Source organism: Perognathus longimembris, chromosome 6 (assembly GCF_023159225.1).
Source record: "Perognathus longimembris pacificus isolate PPM17 chromosome 6, ASM2315922v1, whole genome shotgun sequence".
Classification (NCBI taxonomy): Eukaryota; Metazoa; Chordata; class Mammalia; order Rodentia; family Heteromyidae; genus Perognathus; species Perognathus longimembris.
Window position 1 is genome coordinate 14485616 of NC_063166.1, and position 17048 is coordinate 14502663.

General features: G+C 52.3%; 3 protein-coding genes across 3 annotated transcripts; 2 read left to right on the forward strand and 1 right to left on the reverse strand.

Annotated features, from left to right (window-relative positions):
* The first annotated feature begins 565 nt into the window (after window positions 1-565).
* Ier3 (immediate early response 3) lies at window positions 566-1875 on the forward strand. The gene is made up of 2 exons (XM_048348196.1): window positions 566-791; window positions 896-1875. The coding sequence occupies exons 1-2, from the start codon at window positions 582-584 to the stop codon at window positions 1166-1168; spliced, it is 483 nt and encodes a 160-aa protein (XP_048204153.1). The 5' UTR covers window positions 566-581; the 3' UTR covers window positions 1169-1875.
* A 528-nt stretch (window positions 1876-2403) lies between these two features.
* Window positions 2404-10796, forward strand: Flot1 (flotillin 1). The gene is made up of 13 exons (XM_048348149.1): window positions 2404-2551; window positions 2867-2918; window positions 3201-3276; window positions 3361-3451; window positions 3707-3850; window positions 3980-4099; window positions 4189-4284; window positions 4483-4635; window positions 8119-8300; window positions 8453-8498; window positions 8868-9005; window positions 9238-9402; window positions 10507-10796. Exons 2-13 carry the CDS (start codon window positions 2876-2878, stop codon window positions 10534-10536), a joined length of 1284 nt encoding a protein of 427 aa, XP_048204106.1. The 5' UTR covers window positions 2404-2551; window positions 2867-2875; the 3' UTR covers window positions 10537-10796.
* Window positions 10797-11185: 389 nt separating this feature from the next.
* Tubb (tubulin beta class I) lies at window positions 11186-15482 on the reverse strand. Its single transcript, XM_048348145.1, has 4 exons — window positions 15248-15482; window positions 13761-13869; window positions 13400-13510; window positions 11186-13170 (listed from the first exon to the last, which is right to left on the reverse strand). The coding sequence occupies exons 1-4, from the start codon at window positions 15302-15304 to the stop codon at window positions 12113-12115; spliced, it is 1335 nt and encodes a 444-aa protein (XP_048204102.1). The 5' UTR covers window positions 15305-15482; the 3' UTR covers window positions 11186-12112.
* Window positions 15483-17048: the final 1566 nt, after the last annotated feature.

Here is a 17048-nt window from a genome sequence, read left to right on the forward strand (position 1 = left end):
TGTTGTGCTCATGTAGTGTGCGTTTTGTGCATATGGTATATACGCATGCTAAAGCAAGCAGGGCTGTATTGGTGGGCTCATGTCTTAGTCTTTTGGATAACTTCAATGACTTCCCTCTAGTATGCAGTGTTTTCTATGCATAACTGCAAGTATGTGAATGTGCGTTTTGTGGTTCCTTGAACTTGAGGTGTCACGGAAAGGCCAGATCTCCTTTTTGTACATCACCCCCCACACACACACACGCAGCCTTCCCAGGATGGTGGCAGAACCCTCTCTGAAACGGTAGTCCAGTCCCTCTCCAGCAGCCACACGTCCCAACACGTGCTCACCCTCAGGGATCTCACCCTCCAGCAATCACGTCTACTCACTCACACTCAACGTGCACCCAGGCACTCGGGGCTGCACCGGCCAAGTCTCCACCCACTCCCTTTGCTAAATCGTCGGAATTTCCAACCCGCTCCAGCCAACCGCTCCCCGGCGGCGGGGGGAGGAGCCCGCGGGCCCGCCCCCTTCCACGGGGTATATACGGCGCCTGCCCGGCTGCCGCTCAGCACTCGGCCTTCGCCTCCGCCGCAGCAGCTATGTGTCACTCTCGCAGCTCTCTTCCCACCATGACCGGCCTGCGGGCCCCGGCTTCGGGCCCCTCCACGAGTCCGGGAGTCCGGCGGGGCTCCGGCCCGGAGATCTTCACCTTCGATCCGCTGCCGGAGCCGGCGGCAGCCCCCGCCGCCCGCCTCAGCGCCCCTCGTGGGCACCGGAAGCGCAATCGCCGGGTCCTCTACCCCCGAGTGGTGAGTGTCAGGGGGACGCTGCACCCCACTACCTTAGGGGGATCGATCACACGGCCCGGCCCTTGACCTCACCTCTCCGCTGTTTTGTCTCCCCCCCCCCTCAGGTGCGGCGCCAGCTGCCAACCGAGGAACCGAACCCAGCCAAAAGGCTCCTCTTTGTTCTGCTCACCATCGTCTTCTGCCAGATCCTGATGGCCGAAGAGAGCGTCCCGGCGCCCCTTATCGTGGAGGACGCCCCCAGCGCCGGGGTCCCCGAGTCCGTCCCCGCGCCCATCCCTGCGCCCCCGGTCCTCGAGCCCTTTAACCTTACCCTGGAGCCTGCAGACTACGCTCTGGACCTCAGCACCTTTCTCCAGCAACACCCAGCTGCCTTCTAGCCGAGAAGAGAAGCCCCACCTCACCGCGAAGCAATCGGGGGGGAAAAACAAACCAAAGAACACCAGGCACGGGTACCTGGTGCTCGAGATCGTATCCCAAACTGGGACTCCTAAAGGCAACTCGAACTCAGAACACACTACAGCGGAGAAAGACGCCAGCTGGTGCTGAGGGGGCGAAACCGGGGCACGGATAATAAGCCCGGCTAGGCCCAGTGGGAAAAGAGAGCGGCGTTGATTTATTTCTCAGTGCTCCTGCTTAATATTTATATGTATTTATGTATGTCCTCCTAGGCCACGGAGGGATGTATGTAATATTTATTTTAACTTATGCGTGGAAGCGAGATAGGCTTCCATGCTGTGTAGATGCACATCTTGGTATTTATTGAGCTTTGTGGGCTTTCGGTGAAGGGCCGGGCGCCTGGAGCCGAGGCAGAAGTTGGGGGAGGACGCCCGGCTCAGGAGTCCGGCACGGTGGTGGGTCTTCGGATTAGGGAGTGTTCTCCGGCCAATCTCCAGCATCTCGACTCCACGTTCTACCGTGGGAGGCTTCGACAGTCTAACGGGAATAAATAAGGTCTATGGCCCATCTCCTCGGAGCTACCTCTTAGGTAGAGGCGGCTGCAAGGTCGGGGGTCTGGGTTGTCAGGGGGTGGCTGTCGAGGTCCCCCAGTATGTTCTGTGAACACAATAAACTTGATTTCATGTCAGTTATCCTTTTCCGTGTGTCTTTGCCACCTGCGGTTCCTTCCCCCACCCTCGGACGCCCACGAGTGTGGGTCGGAGCTGTGGCCACGTCCACAGCCTGCGCTTCCCCCCTGGGCCCCAAAGCCCTTTTTCCTGGGAGTCACGAGCCCAGATCCGGCTGCCGGTTACGTGGTCCACCGCCGCAATCCCGGGCTTCCCCACCCGGCCGGTGGCCAGCCGGGGATGTGGCAACCTTCCTTCCGCAGCAGGCGGCGCCCGCGCCCAGGGGGCGTGGCGAGGGGGGCTGGGCGGGGCTCGCGGCGCCCGGGGGCGTGGCAAAGGGCTTGGGCGGGGCTCGCGGCGCCAGGGGGCGTGGCGAAGGGCCTGGGCGGGGCTCCCGCGGGGCGCTGGGGCGGAGGCTAGGAGGGTGTAGCGGGGGAGGGTGTAGCGGGGACCGGGCGGCGGGAGGGCCTCGAGAGCGGAGGGCTGCGGGCTCAACCCCGGCCTGCCGGGAAAGGGGCGGGACGAGCGCACAGGGGCGGGGTCGCGTCTGCCGCAGCAACGGGGTGCGGCCCGGTGGGGGGCGCGGGCCTGGGCTTCCAGGAAGAGGGGCGAATTCGCGGGCGGCCCCTGCTAGGCCACCGGGAACTACGCGCGTCCGAAGGCCGACCGAGTCCGGGCCACCGTACGGGTGGGAAGGTGAGTGGGGGAGGGAAGGCGGAGCTTCCCCTGCGGAAGATCTCGGAGGGCTCCTGGGTTGGGGGGCAGAGCTTTGTTAGGTAAAGTGGGGAGGGGTCAAGGTGAGAGGGAGGAGGTGGCCGCCCACCGCCGGGAGAGGGATCCCCGGGAATCTGGATTTTACAGGGAAAGGCCATAACGGACCTCTGGGCGTGGAAGGCGTGGAAGGGACTGGGCGGTGGCAGATGCAAAACGGGCGAGCCTGAAGGGGAAGGGAAGGGAAGGGAAGGGATTCTTTTCTCTATCTGCCAAGGCTTCTTTCTGCCCCTCTTCCAGGCTTGAGCCATGTTTTTTACTTGTGGCCCCAATGAGGCCATGGTGGTCTCGGGTAAGTATTCTCTTCCCAACCATGTGACACTCCCCTCCCCCCCCCAAACCCATGCAAGTTTGGCTTTTGCTTCTTCCCCTTTCTACCAGCTCCCCAAATGCCGTCCCCTGATGGTTTGTCTGCAAGCTACTTAGTTGTGATTCCTAGCCAGCATCCTCCAAGGCCCCCCAGACTGCTCCCTTTCCAGCTAAAGATTTTGTCCCATGCATGCCACCCCCCCCCTTCCAACTCATCCCCCTCTTCCAATTCATTCCCTGGCTACACAATGCCTTCACTTTGCAGGTTTCTGCCGGAGCCCCCCAGTCATGGTGGCTGGAGGACGTGTCTTTGTCCTGCCTTGCATCCAACAAATCCAGAGGTAAATAGGAAGAGAACCAGGGGGTGGTGAACCCGTTTCCTCTCTGCTCTTTTTCTCACTGTCGGCCCCTTCTTTTTCCCCTAGGATCTCTCTTAACACACTGACCCTCAATGTCAAGAGCGAAAAGGTTTACACTCGCCATGGGGTCCCCATCTCAGTCACAGGCATTGCCCAGGTGAGGCTTTCAGAACTTTTCCCCTCCCCCCCAAGCCCACCTTATCATTTTTCTCCCAGACATTAAAAAGCTTCTGACTATGGCCTTATGTGCCTCTGCCTGCAAAGAAACATGTCCTGCGTTCTCCAGCCACTCCCAGGGCAGTTTTCTCCCTGAGAAGGAAAAAGATGCTAAGGGCTCCTCTTTCTCTCCCTGCTTTCTCCCTGGCTTCCTGAGACTTTTACCACACCCTTCCTATCCCTTCTCTGGCTGCAGGTGAAAATCCAGGGACAGAACAAGGAAATGTTGGCAGCTGCCTGCCAGATGTTCTTGGGGAAGACGGAGGCTGAGATTGCCCACATTGCACTGGAGACACTGGAGGGCCACCAGAGGGCTATCATGGCCCACATGACTGTGGAGGTGGGTTTGTGGGCAGGGAAGGATCTGACAGGGATACAGAATAAGTAGAGCCAAGGGATCCAGCCAGTCTGTGTGTGATGGTGAAACTCAGAGCTTAAGTACCTTCTTCCCACCATTCTGTTGTTCTAGGAGATCTATAAGGACAGGCAGAAATTCTCAGAGCAAGTATTCAAGGTGGCCTCCTCAGACCTGGTCAACATGGGCATCAGTGTGGTTAGTTATACCCTGAAGGATATTCATGATGACCAGGTAAAACTAGATAGTCGATCCTTCTGCACTTCCTTGTTCCCATCTCTCAAGCCCTTGTGAGGACTACAGTGTCTGTACCTTTCCCACAGGACTATTTGCACTCCTTAGGGAAGGCTCGCACAGCGCAAGTCCAAAAAGATGCTCGAATTGGGGAAGCAGAGGCCAAGAGAGATGCTGGGATTCGGGTGAGTGATGATGGTCTTGCTGGATGCCCAGTGGCAGAGAAGACCTGGTGGGATCCAAGGGGCGCAGCTGAGTGGGGCTGGTGGAACTGGGTTGGCAGGGGAAATAGAGGGAGCCTGGGTAAAGGCAGAAAAAACTAGTGAGGAGCAAGCTCTTACCCTCTGTTTTCCTTTCTACCTGCCTGATTGCTGACTGGATAGGAGGCTAAGGCCAAGCAAGAAAAGGTGTCTGCTCAGTACCTGAGTGAAATTGAGATGGCCAAGGCACAGAGAGACTATGAGCTGAAGAAGGCTGCATATGACATCGAGGTCAACACCCGCCGAGCACAAGCTGACCTGGCCTATCAGCTTCAGGTAAGAACTGCCACACTGGACTGATGGCAGGTCACCCACTGTGACCCTTCACCTGCCACTCAGCCTCTCCATCTTACGCCATCTCTTTTTTCATCTTCCAACTTTGTCTTATTCTGGCTTTTGTAGTCTTTTCTGTCTAGGCTGATCCTCAGATTTCAGCCTTCTGAGTAGCTAAGATTAACAGGTGCCATCAGCTCCCAGCTCCCAGACATTTTTTAATCCAATCAAGTTAATTTGCCATCATAGAGGCACAGTGTTGGTTGCCTGCTGAAGTAGTAAAGTGCTAGCCTTGAGCAAAAGAAGCTCAGGGAAAGTGCCCAGGTCCTGAGTTCAAGCCCCAGGACTGGCAAAATAAAATAAATTTAGAAAAGCAAAGATGAGCCAGGCATGGTGACACATATCTATAATCCTCACTACTTAAGAAAGTAAAGATCGGGGCTGGGAATATGGCCTAGTGGCAAGAGAGCTCACCTCGTATACATGAAGCCCTGGGTTCGATTCTCCAGCACCACATATCTAGAAAACGGCCAGAAGTGGCGCTGTGGCTCAAGTGGCAGAGTGCTAGCCTTGAGCAAAAAGAAGCCAGGAACAGTGCTCAGCCCCAGAGTCCAAGCCCCAGGACTGGCCAAAAAAAAAAAAAAAAGAAGAAAAGAAAGTAAAGATGGAGAAAATAGGAACAGAGCAGAAACCATAGCATCATTTTGCGAACTGGAAAGCAGTGGTTATCTAGTGCTGTCACTGAGCCTGAAGCCTACAGTAAGGAAGCAAACAATGAAAGAAAGCCCCTGAGGATGGGAATGTGGCTTAGTGGTAGAGTGCTTGCCTAGCATGCATGAAGCCCTGGGTTCGATTCCTCAGCACCACATAAACAGAAAAGGCTGGAAGTGGGTGCCGTGGCTCAAGAGGTAGAGTGCTAGCCTTGAGCAAAAAGAAGCCAGGGACAGTGCTCAGGTCTTGAGTTCAAGCCCCAGGACTGGCAAAAAAAAAAAAATGAAAGCACCTGAGACTCAGGGACTACCATAGCCCCTGAGCTGTGATAAAGACTGGTGAACTAAGAGGAACAAGAGACAAGTGACTACCTGGCTAGAGTTCCTCACTGGCTCCCTGCCTCTGGGTGGTGGCACCTCCCCCTCCGCAACAAGACATCTGGAAGTCTATTTTCTGAAAACCAGGGAATGTGACTAAAGCTGGCCAGGCACAGGTGAGGACCAGGGTAGTTTACCAGAAATGGGTATGAATGGACAATAAGTATATTGAATACTAAATGTTAGAAGCTGGCCCCTGCAGCCCCACTCAACTCCTAGAACCTCATATTTAAAAGAGAGAAGCTGCCACTGTTGGCTCATACCTGTTATCCTAGCTACTCAAGAGGCTGAGATCTGAGGATCGTGGTTCAAAGCCAGTCCAGGCAGGAAAGTCTGTGAGACTCCTCCAATTAACCACCAGAAAACCAGAAGTGACGTTGTGGGTCAAGTGGTAGAGCACTAGCCTTAAGCTGAGGAGCTCAGGGATAGAGCCCAGGTCCATGGTTCAAGCCCTGCAACCAAAAAAAAAAAAAAATGAGAGAGAGAGAGAGACCACTACTGTTCTTTGTAATATACCCAATCCAAAGGGAAAGACTTTAAAGAGCCTGAGTCTGTTAAGTATAATGATGGCCCATCTATAATCCTAGCCTTTTGGAAGGCTGAAGCAAGAGGATCACAAGTTTGAAGCCAATCTGGGCTACATATGGCAAGATCTGTCCTTAAAATTTTAGAGGAAAAAACACACCAAACAAGTCCTTAATCAGAAGTTCCTCCATACAAGGGCTAGTCAGATCACCCTAAAGTGCAGCTCAGATTTAATAGGCCTCACCTACAGATTTAGAGCTTCCTTTCAGTGAGCAGACAACCAGTATTCCCTGATACAGGAGGGAATCCTCCAACATGAAAGATGGAAATCAAAGCCACAGCAAAAGAGCTAGTGGGGGGCTGGGGATATGGCCTAGTGGCAAGAGTGCTTGCCTCGTATACATGAGGCCCTGCGTTCAATTCCCCAGCACCACATATACAGAAAATGGCCAGAAATGGTGCTGTAGCTCAAGTGGCAGAGTGCTAGCCTTGAGCAAAAAGAAGCCAGGGACAGTGCTCAGGCCCAGAGTCCAAGCCCCAGGACTGGCCAAAAAAAAAAAAAAAAAAAGAGCTAGTGCTGTAGCTGAAGTGGTAGAGTGCCTGCCTAGGAAGCATGAAGCCCTGAGTTCAAGCCACAGTACCAACATAGACCAGAAAAACTGGATGTATAGTGTATACCTGTAACCCCATGCACCTGAAGCCAGCCTGAGCTACATAGAGAGATCCTATGTCCAAAACAAAGCAAAACAACTCACCACAGAGCGAAGTAACTTCAAGGATACATACTGTTTGGGGAGAAGAAAGCTTAAAAAAGAAGGTAGAGGTGTAGCTCAGTGGTAGAGCATGTGCTTGGTTTGCACAGGTCTAGGTTGATTCCCCAGCACCAAATGAAACAAATTCTTACTAAAATAACAGGCCCGGGTGGCTCACGTCTATAATCCTAGCTACTTAGGAGGCTGAGATCTAAGGGTCTTGGTTCAAAGCCAGTGCAGGCAGGAAAGTCTAGGAGATTTTTTTTTTTTTTTGCCAGTCCTGGGGATTGAACTCCCAGCCTGAACACTGTCCCTGGCTTCTTTTTGCTCAAGGCTAGTACTCTACCTCTTGAGCCACAGTGCAACTTCTGGCTTTTTCTATTATGTGGTGCTGAGGAACTGAACCCAGGGAGGGCTTCATGTATACAAGGCAAGCACTCTACCACTAGTCCATATTCCCAGCTCCCTAGGAGACTTTTACATCTCCAATTAGCCACCAAAAAACTGGAATTGAGGCTGTGGCTCAAAGTGGTAGAGCACTAACTTTGAGCCAAAGGAGTTCTCCTTACTTAAACACATTTGGTGAGAGTTTACCAATTGCCCAACACAAAGAAGTATCAATGTTGAAACGCAGCATGTGCTGGTGCTGCTGGTTCACACCTGCAATCCTAGCCACTCAGGAGACTGAGATCTGAGCATCACAGCTAGAAGCCAGCCCGGCAATCTTCAATTAACCAGCAAAAAGCTGGAAGTGGAGCTCAGAAAGCTCAAGTGGTAAAGTGCTAGCACAGGGGCAGCACCCCAGCCCTAACACACACACACACACACACACACACACACACCAGCCCTAACACACACACACACACACACACACACACACCTGTAGTGAAGTTTGTTTCACACAGGGAGCAGGTTCCAGCCACATTGCTCTGCCTCTGGCCTTTGAGAGATGCCTAGACCTTGATAATGGCTTTGAAGCCACTCCAGGCCCTGAAATGGATTCTTGTGCCCACTGAGCAGACCAGGAACAGACTTCACAGATGTTTGTATCCCCTTCTGGCATCTCTGTGCTACTGGGCGCTTGCACCTCCGCTCTGACTCCAGCACCCCTTGCTCTCCAGGTGGCCAAGACAAAGCAGCAGATTGAGGAGCAGCGGGTGCAGGTGCAGGTGGTGGAGCGCGCCCAGCAGGTGGCGGTACAGGAGCAGGAGATCGCCCGCCGAGAGAAGGAGCTGGAGGCCCGAGTGCGCAAGCCGGCTGAGGCTGAGCGCTACAAGCTGGAGCGCCTAGCAGAAGCTGAGAAGTAAATGCCCCGGGGCTCCTCCTGGCTCTTGCCACCTGGGCACCCCTAGATGGGGAACTGAGGATTTCCTTCCCCGTTTAGATTCCTATGAAACTCAGGGAGCAGGAGCCTCTGTCTCCAGCCTTTTTCCTCCACTTGCTCTCTATCCCCAGGTCCCAGTTGATCATGCAGGCCGAGGCAGAAGCTGAGTCCGTGCGGGTGAGTGTAGAGATGGTACCTTGTTAGCTTGTGGAAAGTGGCTTATAGGTTGCTTCTTGGGTTGACTGCTTTGTTTTTGTGCCTGTGTTGGGATGAACTCGGGGCCTAGTTGCCATCCCTTAGCTTTTTATTCCAGGCTAGCACTCTAGCATTTGACCTACAGCTCCTCTTCCAGCTTTTAGCTCGTTAATTGGACATGAGTCTCATGGATTTATCTGCCCAAGCTGACTTCTAGCTGAGACCCTCAGATCTCACCCAGCCTCTTGAGTAGCTAGTATTCCACGTGAGCTACTGGCACTGGGCTCTGGTTCGTGTTTCTTGTTCTTAATGATTCCTATGTGTTTCACAAGTCTCCTGCACCCTCCTCAGATGCGGGGGGAAGCCGAAGCCTTTGCCGTAGGGGCCCGAGCCCGCGCAGAGGCTGAGCAGATGGCCAAAAAGGCAGAAGCATTCCAGATGTATCAAGAGGCTGCACAGTTGGACATGCTGCTGGAGAAACTGCCCCAGGTCTGAGGATGGCGGTGGGCATCAGGAAAGGAGGAACCAGAGCAGGGCCTGAAGGGTGGGGGTGAAACTAAGTGTTGTGAAGAGAACTAACGTAGAAAGTCCATAAATTAGAGATGGCAGTTATAAGCCAGTGGCCAGCCAGAGTGAGGAAGGCTGGGGCTTAAAATGCAGGACGAGTTGTGTAAGGGTGTGGTCGGGACTGGGCACTCAGCAGGCGGCTTTCATCCACTAGGTGGCAGAAGAGATCAGTGGTCCCTTAACCTCAGCCAACAAGATCACGCTGGTGTCCAGCGGAAATGGAACCGTGGGCGCATCCAAAGTGACCGGGGAAGTCCTGGACATCCTGAGCCGCCTGCCAGAGAGTGTGGAGAGACTCACGGGTGTCAGCATCTCCCAGGTGAGCGTCTCGTGGTAAGAGGATGAAGTTTTTTGGGGTTTTTTCTCTGTGACATGTGACACAGTAAACCTAGCACTTGACCAGCACCCAAAGGACTTGGAAATCACTCAAATTGCCTTCTGTGTACCAGACACAGTGCTAGGCTTCTACACAGATTGGGTGTTTGTTTTCAAATTAAACTAATTTTAGGCTGTGTAGTATCTTACAAAGGAAAGAAACTGCTTCCAACATGTTAACAGCCCACTCATACAGCTGGCCAACAGTGGGACTTATCTCAGGCCAGTCTGGAGTTGGTGCTTGCAGACACACACACACACACACACACACACACACACACACACACACACACACACACACACACACACTTTACCTCCATTTACTCGCCTGTGAATTATGGTAAAGGTCAAAGTGTGAGCTCTGGAATCGCTGTTGTAGTGTGATGTCAGCTAATTTTCTGACCTTGGAAAGGTTATCAATCTCTACCTGTATCCTCACTTTGAAACTGAGTTAATGAAGCTTTGACACCTATAATCCTACCAACTCAGGAGGCTGAGATCTCAGATCTCATGGTTCATTCAAAACCAGCCTGGACACTAATCTCCAACAACACTAAAAAGCCAGAAGTGAAGCTGTGGCTCAGGTGGTAGCCTTGAGCATAAAAGCTCAGGGGACCGGGCCCAGGCCTTGAGTGCAAGTCAAAACAAAAATAAAGTTAATGATCCATCATACAGTGTGCTTAGAACAGTGTCCCGTATATAGTAAGCAATGTGTGGGGATGGGAATGTGGCTTAGTGGTGGGAGTGCTTAACTACCATGCATGAAGCCCTAGGTTCCTCAGCACCACATAAACAGAAAAGGCTAGTAGTGCTGTTGCAGTTCAGGTGGTAGAGTGCTAGCCTTGAGCAAAGCAGCTCAGGGATAGTGCCCAGGCCTAGTTCAAGGGCTAGGAATGGCAAATTTAAAAAAAAAAAAAGGGGGGGGCAGGGGGGTTCTGGTGACTTCTTTGAGAAAGGGGCTAATGGAGGGCTCCAAAGACTTCCATGCACCCTATGACCCATTCATCTGAAGTACCTGGTTCCCAAGTGTCATTTTTCTTCTTGCCAGGTGAACCACAAGCCTTTGCGAACAGCCTGAGTCCTCGCCCTTGCAGGTGTCCAGCCTTGTGGCCTGTTAACTGAATGGTTCCTGCTGCATGCACCCCAACTGGCCTCAATCATGTCCTCAGACACTGGGGTCCCCCATTTCTCCTTGCCAAATAGCTTGTGCCTTGCTGTGGATGGGGTTGCCCCCCACCTAGTCCCACACTGCCAAGACTGTGAGTGCCCTAGGGGCCCCATGCCAGCGTTTGATGATCCCACCCCAACTTATTTAACTTAATAAACTAGATGTCTTAACCTATTGTCCACAATTCTTTCTTGACCGAGACATGGATATCTACAGTGGGGAAACAATTCCAATTCTAGGCTGATGCCTATAGCCCTACCTACATGGGAAGCTGAGACCTGAGGATCACAGTTCAAAGTCAGCCTGGGCAGGAAATGTCCCTGAAACTCCTATGCAGTTAGCCATCAGAAAACTGGAAATGGCACTGTGGCTCAAAATGGTAGAGGTCTACCCTTGAGCAAGAGGCCCCAGGCAGAGCTCAAACCCCATGACCACCACCACCTCCACCCCCAAAAAGTTTGACAGGACCAGTAAGCACTGAAAACCAGGTTAAACAAGTGTGATAGAACTCAGACCCCGTCCCTACACCAGCGATCTCTAAATGAGCACACATCTCACCAACTTTTTCCAATTCCCATTTATTACTTTTTTTTGGCTCTTGGGGCAATGTCATTTTTCAATATGAAAAAAAGCAGCAAGTTCAACACAAAATGGAAACCTGAAGTGTAGGATAGAACAAAACCAAGGGTAGGAGGAAAAAGGAAATAGGCAAAGAGATGCTGCAAAAAAAGATGGGGTCGAGTTGCCTCTCCAGTACAGTGATCGAAGATGGCAGTGTCAGGAATTATTTTCTTTAAAGAAAACAGAGTGGGATGTTTCTAGAGAACAGGGCTGGCTGCTCCCTTTCTCTGGTCAGAGGAAAGGAATGCACTCCATAAGGCAAAGTTTGAGGGGAATCCCACTTAATAAAGAAGGCATATCCCCAAAGCAGATGGAAGCTCGAGACAGCTGAGATTGCAAATAGAGGTAATACTGTTAAACTTCTAAAGCTGACAATACCTCATTTGATTTTCCTCCTAAATTGTCCTAGAATGGAAAACCCAACCCCACCCCACCCTCCTTGGAATGAAGCAGGCAACCTTCTACCCCTTCTGCCTGTCTGCTTACTTGGGGTTAGGATGCTAGGCTACTACCCATTATTTCAGCACCTGGTTAGTTCTAAAGACTTGGATGAGACCCAGCTCCTTGAGAATTATTTTGAGAAACAGAATATCAACTGGACAGATGTTGATATGGGGGTGTCAGAAGGAAATTAAAAGGCAACCCAGAATTTCAGAAATCTAGGTTTTCCAAGTGGAAAGAGAGAGGAGACATTCAACAAACAAATATTTATTGAGCGCCTACTATGTGCCAGGCACTGTTCTACACCCTACCCCCGAAAAACAAGACAGAGGCAGCAGAAACAAATTCTTAAAGAAGAGGAAAAGGGGCAGCTGAAGGAGGCTGAGGGAATTGAGAAGCCTGAGGTGAGGGGGGTATCTCTTCCTTAGGCCTCCTCTTCAGCCTCCTCACCGAAATCCTCTTCCTCTTCTGCGGTGGCATCCTGGTACTGCTGATACTCAGAGACGAGGTCATTCATGTTGCTCTCGGCCTCGGTGAACTCCATCTCGTCCATGCCCTCACCTGTGTACCAGTGGAGGAAGGCCTTTCTGCGGAACATGGCCGTGAACTGCTCGGAGATGCGCTTGAAGAGCTCCTGGATGGCTGTGCTGTTGCCGATGAAAGTGACTGCCATCTTGAGGCCACGCGGGGGGATGTCACACACAGCCGTCTTCACGTTGTTGGGGATCCATTCCACGAAGTAGCTGCTGTTCTTGTTCTGCACGTTGAGCATCTGCTCGTCCACCTCCTTCATAGACATGCGGCCGCGGAAGACAGCAGCCACAGTGAGGTACCGGCCATGACGTGGGTCACAGGCAGCCATCATATTCTTGGCATCGAAGACTTGCTGGGTGAGTTCAGGCACAGTGAGGGCCCGATATTGCTGGCTTCCACGGCTGGTGAGAGGGGCGAAGCCAGGCATGAAGAAGTGGAGACGTGGGAAGGGCACCATGTTGACTGCCAGCTTGCGGAGGTCAGCATTGAGCTGGCCAGGAAAGCGGAGGCAGGTGGTAACCCCGCTCATGGTGGCAGAGACGAGGTGGTTGAGGTCCCCGTAGGTTGGTGTGGTCAGCTTGAGGGTACGGAAGCAGATGTCATAAAGGGCCTCGTTGTCGATGCAGTAGGTCTCATCAGTATTCTCTACCAACTGATGGACAGAGAGGGTGGCATTGTAGGGCTCAACCACTGTGTCAGACACTTTGGGTGAGGGTACCACACTGAAGGTGTTCATGATGCGGTCAGGATACTCTTCACGGATCTTGCTGATGAGCAGGGTGCCCATTCCGGAGCCTGTGCCCCCACCCAGGGAGTGGGTCAGCTGGAATCCTTGCAGGCAGTCACAGCTCTCGGCTTCCTTCCTCACCACGTCAAGGACTGAGTCAACCAGCTCAGCTCCCTCTGTATAATGGCCCTTGGCCCAGTTGTTGCCTGCCCCCGACTGACCTAGAATAGGGGTCCAGAAAATAGCTTCATTAGTAAGGTGTGAAAAACAAGTGGTTTAGACTTTTCAATGTTGCAACTATTCTCTTTGATGTGTCTCTTTCCTGTGACAATCTCCCCATAGTCTAGCAAACAAAGACACCACTGACTCCACCCAAGTCATGTAACTTCTGCCTCCTTGCACTCCAAAAAGTTGAGATGATGGCATCCACTAACAGTATGCGTAACTCACCAAAAACAAAGTTGTCTGGTCTGAAGATCTGGCCAAAGGGGCCTGAACGAACAGAGTCCATGGTCCCAGGTTCGAGATCCACCAAGATAGCGCGAGGAACATATTTGCCGCCTGTAAAGAAACAAGTAGATGTGTAAGCACCCTCAAAAGGGATGGTTAAATAAATCGGGGACTCAGACTGCTGCAGACCCACCCAAACCTGTCATTCCAGGTCTTGACACCAGGTGGCAGCAGAGCTAGCCATTGGCCCCCTTCAGTGGGACTAAAAGTAAAATGGTGGATTAAACCAAAGGGCCCTTAAGAATGTAGTAAAGGAAGTGATAGTCGGCACCCCCTCTCCCCTGTAGTTGCCCTCCCTCACCTGTGGCTTCATTGTAGTAGACAGAGATGCGGTCCAACTGCAGGTCGCTGTCCCCGTGGTAGGTACCGGTGGGGTCGATGCCATGTTCATCGCTGATAACCTCCCAGAACTGCGGGGGGGGAGGGGAAGCAATGAATCTTCAACGGCTCCAATCGAAGCCAAGGTCTCCCCCGCCCCCCCATCTCCCACTTCAATTCCAGAATACCTCTAGATCCCGCAACTCCGTTATCCACCGGCCACACCCTTCCCCTAAGACACAAGCCCCAAAGGAGGGAGGGCTTCAGCTTCCCTCCTCGGGGTTTTGAGGATTTGCTGCGGATCGGATGCAAGCTCGCACACCCTAAGCGTGGGCGCATACGGCCGGCCAGACCTCAGCCACCGCCCCTCCACCCGGAGCACAAAAGGCGGGGGTCGGGGAGGGGGGTAGAAGCTGCCGCAGTAGACCATCCCCACGCGCTCCACGTGACTGCGGCGCAGGCGCACCGAGGCCGACAAAGGGAGGCGCCGCGCGTGGGCGGGGCCAGAGGCAGCAGTTCGGCGGGCGAGGGGCGGGGCTCGGCTTCCGCCCCGCGCGCCCCCACCGGCGGGCCGGGCGGGCCGCATTGTCGCGGCGCGCCAGGGGCCCCGCCCCCGGAGGCCCGCGCCCTTCGGCTACAACGTTGCAGCCGCACTTCCTCCCGCCCCTCCCCCGCTACACTGTAACCGCGCGCGCTAAAAAAAAAAAAAAATCTCCTAGCCACGGAATTTCATTCTTTTGCTAGCTTCCCCTTGGCTTCACATACTTTCGCCCACATTTCAGTCCCGAGGGATCTTTTTAAAGAAAAGCACGCCCCCCCATTTTCCTCTCTCCCTTTCCTCAGGACAATGCGAGGGAATTGTCAAGGATCGTTCCGTCCACGAGGCTACGGGGATACCCCCTCGGGGATGGCGGGGGTGCTGGGATTCCGATTCCTTTGTGAATCGCACAGGCGCAGTGCAGCCCACCCGGGCGGTCGCGCCCGCCACCTTGTTTCAAGGGAGGTTTTTGCAGGGGAGGTCCCTGCAGCTGCCCGCCGGTCTCGCCCCTTCCCCTTAGTTTTGCCCTAGGAAGCCCCTCCAAGAGAGGGGGGGAGGCGGGATCTACATGGGGAAAACCTCGCCCTGCTTTGTCTGGCACCGCTTTCCGGCCGTTTCCTCATCTCTCCAGTTCCTGGACCGTTAGAAGATCCCTTTTGAGATCTCAGTAGAACCTCGGTCTCTCCGCGTGCCACACCCGAAAGATCCTTTCAATAGATCTGCCCAGAACACGCCTTCCAAGAAAAGAATTCCCCCGTTTTTCAAAGTCAAATGCTATCTACAGATGGGCACCCCCACCTATATGTGAAAACTTTCTTCGGGGAGGCACAAAGCTTAAGGATGGAGAACGTGAATGTCCCAGCCATTCCTCATAATTGACCCGGACCTTCAATTCTAAGAATTAGTTAAAAGGAAAGGTTTAAAATTCTTACCTTGGCACCGATCTGGTTGCCACACTGACCGGCCTGGATGTGCACGATTTCCCTCATGGTTAAAAATTAATTTCAATTTTCTGTTTGCTCGCCTCAAGTTATGTGCGGGGCAAGAAAATATGTTAAGTTTGTTTTCTGTGCGGGTCCTGAGCTGAAAGAATGGAACGTGCCCCGTAAGCCAGCAGTGAGATCCGCACGCGACGGCAGCAAGATTCTGAGAGGCAGAAGATACCGGACGGCGAAGGAGGGAAGGCGGGCTGGGTGGGGCGCGCGTGCGCGGGGCTGGAGGCGGGAGAACGGCGCCCGCGCAGCGGTCAGGAGACAAAGCCTCCAGTAGCTTGGCCCTGATTAGTCGAGACCGGTCACGCACAAGACTCTCATTGGTCCCTGCTCCAGCGGACGAGCGCAGTGAACTCTGGGAGTTGTAGTCCTCTATTGTCCACGCTGCAAAATGAAGTTACAAATGGGTGGGTACTTTGGATTTTTGCCTTTTGTAGTTTTCTTAATCTTTTTGAATGAAAAAAAAAAAGTCGTTGCTCAAGATTCTTTTCCCTTTGTGCCAGAGTGCTTTTGCACAAAAATTAAAGTTTTCAGGGACACAGGAATCGACAAGCCTAGGATGCTGTGAGTTGGGAGGTGGGATAGACACGCCCTGAAAGCTCCCCACTGCGGTAGCTCTCGGGCGGCCGGACTGCTTAGCTCAGCGAAAAGTCGGGAGAAGTGTGGCATTCTGCAACTGATCCTTTGTTGACCCGAGGACTGAACTTGAGTAAACCTCTGCTCCCCAACATACCTCCGGAAGAAGGAAGGGATTGCCCTATTTCCTTCGAATGATAATGTTCCAAAAGAGAAACAAAATTGCAGGAAAGGCTTCTTATAATAGCGTTGTTCTGTAGTAGGTATTCTTTGATGAGTAAATTGAATAGTTCAGAGAACATATCTAGGATTTCGGAAGCCGGAAGTGTCTGTGTAGGATATCTAGGCCTTAAGGCAGAATTTGAAGATATCTTGGTCATCTTGTCTAAAGGGAAGTAGGTCAAAATAGAACTGGAGTAAGATAATAGAATTTAAGTGTTCTTCCAGCCTGTACCTTTTACATGCTTTGATGAAGCCAGTGATTTTTTCAGCTTCTTGATGTCACTGACCAGGTGCAGCCATTGCAGAGCCCCAGGGTTGCAAAAGAAAAAAAAGAGGAAGAACTGGATGGGTTCAAGTTAAAGGCCATCTGCTTCCTCCCCAGGGATTCACTCAGTTGATAGATATAACCAAACAAGAACCAGGAATACACAAATGATTAATAATTAAGTTCCCTAGCCTCCAGAATCTTGCAATTTGTCAAGTGTATATAAGAACCAGGTGAGCACTGTAATGAAGCTATGCTATCAAGGCCATTGCTAATTAACATTGAGTAATGCACACATCAACACACGTTTTTTAAGTCATCTAATTAAAGTAACATCAACTAGAACAGGTAGGAGGCGTGGCTCCACCTGTAGAGTTTGTTTTAAGAAGGTTCAATCCCCAGTACTTCCAGAAAAGAAATACAATGTTTAATGTTTTGGGTTGCTTTGTTGTTGTTGTTTGGAAGTTCTATGTATTGAACTCAGTGCCTCCTGTTTCCTCAGACAAGTGCTTTATCACATGAGCCACACCCATCCAGAAATGCTTTCTTTGAGGCATCGTCACAATGAAATGCGGTTATGTTGTTAGCAGAATTAAAATTTCTACGTTATATAACCTGTAGGAACCTAGGCTAGTCGTTAAACAGAGCTTCATGTGTCTGTCTGGGAAAATCTACAGC

What these genes read in the sequence shown, in the direction of transcription:
- Ier3 (XM_048348196.1), top strand. Translation starts at nt 582, where the DNA reads ATGTGTCACTCTCGCAGCTCTCTTCCCACCATGACCGGCCTGCGGGCC. An exon ending in GGGTCCTCTACCCCCGAGTG is followed by an intron (nt 792 to 895) that starts GTGAGTGTCAGG and finishes CCCCCCCCTCAG; the next exon opens with GTGCGGCGCCAGCTGCCAAC.
- Flot1 (XM_048348149.1), top strand. Translation starts at nt 2,876, where the DNA reads ATGTTTTTTACTTGTGGCCCCAATGAGGCCATGGTGGTCTCGG. An exon ending in TGAGGCCATGGTGGTCTCGG is followed by an intron (nt 2,919 to 3,200) that starts GTAAGTATTCTC and finishes TTCACTTTGCAG; the next exon opens with GTTTCTGCCGGAGCCCCCCA. An exon ending in AGGATATTCATGATGACCAG is followed by an intron (nt 4,100 to 4,188) that starts GTAAAACTAGAT and finishes CCTTTCCCACAG; the next exon opens with GACTATTTGCACTCCTTAGG.
- Tubb (XM_048348145.1), bottom strand. Translation starts at nt 15,304, where the DNA reads ATGAGGGAAATCGTGCACATCCAGGCCGGTCAGTGTGGCAACCAGATC. An exon ending in CTACTACAATGAAGCCACAG is followed by an intron (nt 13,511 to 13,760) that starts GTGAGGGAGGGC and finishes GTTTCTTTACAG; the next exon opens with GCGGCAAATATGTTCCTCGC. An exon ending in ACCAGACAACTTTGTTTTTG is followed by an intron (nt 13,171 to 13,399) that starts GTGAGTTACGCA and finishes CCCCTATTCTAG; the next exon opens with GTCAGTCGGGGGCAGGCAAC.